The 4343-nt window shown below is 46.1% G+C and overlaps 1 protein-coding gene across 1 annotated transcript; it reads left to right on the forward strand.

Annotated features, from left to right (window-relative positions):
* The first annotated feature begins 252 nt into the window (after positions 1 to 252).
* On the forward strand, positions 253 to 3751 carry MRPL20 (mitochondrial ribosomal protein L20). Its single transcript, XM_006885943.1, has 4 exons — positions 253 to 339; positions 518 to 628; positions 2145 to 2222; positions 3578 to 3751. The coding sequence occupies exons 1-4, from the start codon at positions 253 to 255 to the stop codon at positions 3749 to 3751; spliced, it is 450 nt and encodes a 149-aa protein (XP_006886005.1).
* Positions 3752 to 4343: the final 592 nt, after the last annotated feature.

Here is a 4343-nt window from a genome sequence, read left to right on the forward strand (position 1 = left end):
AAGGAAGGAAGGAAGGAAGGAAGGAAGGAAGGAAGGAAGGAAGGAAACTGCGAATTTGAGAAGACAGCAAAGATAGTACGAACGGAAGCTTATAGCTGGGACCTAGCAGCAAATGACACTTTTCACGCCCCGGAAGCACTGGCCTGGTATAGGCATGACCCGGAAAGACTTACTCTCACGGCCATTTCCGTCTGCCGCAATATGGCGGCGAGCTCTCTTTGAGTTTTGGCGGCCTGCTGACCTGCAGCCACCATGGTCTTCCTCACGACGCAGCTGTGGCTGCGAAGCCGCGTCACAGACCGTTACTGGCGGATCCAGGAGGTGCTGAAGCACGCCCGGGTGAGTACCAGCCGCTCGCGCTCTGGCCCTGGGCGCCCTCCCACCCTCTCCATCGCCGGCCACTGCACACACCTGGGCCGCATAGTGGCACCCAGGCGGGGCCCGGGAGGCCCAGAACCCCCAGGTGCGCCGGCTTCAGGAGCATACTCAGTTTTCCGTTTGTGTGTTTTTCATCCAGCATTTCCGAGGTAGGAAGAATCGGTGTTACAGTTTGGCTGTAAGGGCTGTGATTCGAGCCTTTGTGAAATGCACAAACGCCCGGCGATTGAAGAAGAGGAACATGAGGACGGTAAGAGGGGGACCCCCGTGCACCCAACACAACACGGCTGCACCTGCACGTCAATGAAACCGCTCTCTGCAAGGCAGTGCGGCCGTTCCTTCAATTCCAGGCTGCAGTCTTCGCCTCCGCATTGGAAGGTTGTGTGTGTGTGTGTGTGTGTTTTATTGTATTATTTTTACGTGCACCGTCAAATCATATCTGACTGGTACAGGAGGAGATTGCCCCCTCCTTCTCCAGCCGAGCATCTGGTGGATTTGAACTGCTGGAATGCTTTTTTATAGTAGTGTCTTCATAAAGCCACACTCCTGATCTTACCGGACAACTCGATGGGCAGTGGCTTCTCCAACTCCATTTGCTGGAGCTAAAAGCAGTGGATCCGCACTGTCTTCTACCCCTTTGTTAGTTCACATCTAAACCAGAAAGCTAAATCCACTGCCAATGAATAGGTTCTGTGCATAGTGAGTGTAGGTCAGAGAATCATCTGTTGGATTTTCAAGATTGAAAATCCTACACAAGCCATCTCAATGGCTGGTCAGTTTGACTTGACAGCCTTTTGATTATAGACCAAGTTCGTGGAGGCAAATTTTGTCTGTCTCCCAGCCTCACTGCTGCCAGCCAGCATCCAGCCACCACGGTCTCAGAGCTTGCTTGCTGGTCTCTACTTCAGCCTAGCACACATCCTCTACAGCTCACATCTCTGCTCTTCATAAAACCCTTTGGGGGTTAGGGAGCTCTGGTGGCCTAGTGGCAAGAAGCTGCTCTGCAATCCCAGAGGTATGCGGTTCGAATCCATCAGATGCTCTGCTGGAAAAGGAGGGGCAATCTCCTCCTGTACCAGTCCTGATTTGACGGTACACACACACACACAAAATAATAAAATAATGAAAAACCCTTTGGGGGTTCTCTGCAGCATGTGAGGGCAGAAACCAAAACTTGAAAGATTTCAACAGTTACCTATGAAGAGCTTAAATACTGTTTTAAGATTCAAGATGCTTAAGAATTTAATAGACTAAGCTGTATGTCAGTGAATCCTTGTTAATTCGGTTATGCTGTGTCCCAGCCATCTAATGGCATGTTGACTTAGCCTTTGCCATCTTTCATCTCTTAACTTCTAAATGTGCTTTGGGACCACAGTCTTCGAGATCTTTCATTAGCTTCAGATTAGCCTCATCCAGGCTGCAGTGTGTGTCTCCAAAGACCTTTCTGACTTCTCTCAAGATTGATTGTTTACTCTCCAAAGCCACTTTTTGAAAGTTTGTTAGGCTCTGACATGGCAGTCAAAAAAGTGTGTGTTGAATCATTGCAGTACCTTTCAGAAATTCACTCCATAACATTTAGAAATTAAAGTGGTTTGAATGAGTATCATTGTTTGAGGAGAAAATATTCGTTTTTCTATTTATTTTCAGAGAAAAACAGCTTTTAGTTTCTTAGGGTTTTTGCTGGGAGGTATGCACGTAACCCAGAATTAGTTCACGGGTGCTTTTATGTTTTATTTATTTATTTTTTTAATGTTTTCTTAATTTAGCTTTGGATCAATCGCATCACAGCTGCTTCCCAGGAGCATGGCCTGAAGTACCCAGCCTTCGTCAGCAATTTAGTTAAGGTATGGTGAGGATGGGGCCCTGTGTGAAAGCTGGGTGACTGTAGAAATTCAGATCTGGGATGCGACCAGCTGGCAGCACCAGCAGTCAGAGTTATTTGCTGCACCCCATCATTGCTCTCTGTATTCACTAGGGTCTGGCAGGCTCCAGGCTCACAACTCTTTATTTTTCCCCTGCTCTGTCGATGCTATGTGGGACAGCTGTGAGCCTGGTGTTTTTCCATATTCTAGAAGAAGGACAAAACCCTTGACTCTGAATTTTAACTTCAGAGTTTTAGCACTGCAGGTGAAGTTGAAATACATATAACCAAAGGATAGATTAGGTAAGTAAGGCATCACCTCGGTAATTGTTGTATCTGGGTGACTCCCTCTGTTTTTGTGTACATTTAACTTTTTTTATATGGGGACATACAGGGAAGAAATGGGAAAAGTGATTAAATTGTGGTAATTGATATGAATGTAAAATAATGTGTATGAATGATTGAAAAACTAACTTGCTGTATAAACCTTCACTCACGTTACATAAAAAAGAAATTAATTGTGCTCGCTTCGGCAGCACATATACTAAAATTGGAACGATACAGAGAAGATTAGCTTGGCCCCTGCACAAGGATGACACGCAAATTGGTGAAGCGTTCCATATTAAAAAAAAAAAAAGAAAAGAAATTAATTGAGAAAATAAAGTTTACAGGGTAAACGCTACATCTAACAAGGCCCCACCTTTGGTATGTGACTGATCCTCATGGATGTTAAAAGGTGACGTCTCATGTGACTGATTAGGACAGAGGCTCACAGAGTCCTCTTGTTCAAGGACGCACGGCTTTAATGAAGCAAGCTAGGCCCACCTCATCATCACCCTTTTCTTGTCTTTAGAATTCAAGGCAGTGTTTATTCTTTCTGAAGTAGTTGAAGGTTTTATATAGTTGATAGTTCAGGGACCTTGCAGGAATAAGGGTGCTCAGCATGTGTCTCCTCACTGCCTGCTACTGTCCTGGCCTTGTACCATTTTGTCTTTGGTGTTTATAAAAGTAGGAGCTATACTTTTCTCTTCTTAGTTGACTAAGGGTTAATCCTAGGTTGGCAGTCTCGGTGGACCCTGAATGAAATACCTGCTTTCAGGACCAGGCCCCACTTGCCTCCCCAAGTCCTGTAGCTTTTTCAGTATCTTTGAACGGCTTTGTCTTGTGGGTCTCCCTACCTCTGATCCCTTTAGGACCCTCCCTCTTGTGCAGTCCATATATGTGGACGTGTCATAAGTAATGCACTTGCATGAGGAGTCACGTGTGGGGTACCATATAATCTCCCTAAGCATGTGGATGTGCACTTCTGACTTCTGTTTCTGCTGCCTTCTTTCTCAGTGCCAGGTGGAGCTCAACAGGAAAATGCTTGCAGACCTGGCCATCTATGAACCAAAGACTTTCAAATCCTTGGCAGCTTTGGCCAAAAGGAGGCGAGAGGAGGGATTTGCTGCTGCCTTGGGGGACGGGAAGGAGCCACAAGGCGTGTTCTCCCGGGTGGTGCACTGCTACTGAGGGCCCTGTTCCCATTGGCGCTCTCATCATCTTGTGACTTACGAGAATTTCTTTTCACAGCTATTAAAGAGTAAGAGCAAAGTGTAACCAACAGTTTGTAAGTCAACTTACAGATGTTTATTTATATGTTATTCAAGTGTGAAATAAAGGTCTTGTCTTCCCTCCTGTTGGGATGGGTTCACAAATAAACCTGTCTTATATAAATTGTGACAATAAAGATTGTACTATTTTCTGCTTTGTAAATTGTGTTTCTGGCAGACAGTCAATAGGGCATCGTGAGGAAAGCATTTGCCTGGAGTACCCTGGTCTGAGAGGTGTGTCCAGCCCCTCATGGGTGCCTTCAGAGTGACCTGTCCCCATGGCTTCTCTGTAGGAGTGTACTTGCCCAGCATGCCCACAAAGGCCCAGGTTGTAGGATACCCCTGAGCATTCAGTTTCCCCCCTTGGAGTCTTAGATCATCTGTAGATTGGGTTTTATGCCAACCTTTTAAATGTTGACCCTGTCTCCCCTACAAGGTGTGGGGCTGGGCCATCTTGAACCTGGCTTCCCAGTTCTTGAACCTGCATCCTAGCTTATATCAGAACTACCCTG

Source organism: Elephantulus edwardii, unplaced genomic scaffold (assembly GCF_000299155.1).
Source record: "Elephantulus edwardii isolate Elephantulus edwardi_28Jun2011 unplaced genomic scaffold, EleEdw1.0 scaffold00045, whole genome shotgun sequence".
NCBI lineage: Eukaryota > Metazoa > Chordata > Mammalia > Macroscelidea > Macroscelididae > Elephantulus > Elephantulus edwardii.

Coding starts and splice junctions, on each gene's coding strand:
- MRPL20 (XM_006885943.1), top strand. CDS start 253: ATGGTCTTCCTCACGACGCAGCTGTGGCTGCGAAGCCGCGTCACAGAC. Junction 340..517: donor AGGTGCTGAAGCACGCCCGG/GTGAGTACCAGC, acceptor TTTTTCATCCAG/CATTTCCGAGGTAGGAAGAA. Junction 629..2,144: donor AGAAGAGGAACATGAGGACG/GTAAGAGGGGGA, acceptor TTCTTAATTTAG/CTTTGGATCAATCGCATCAC.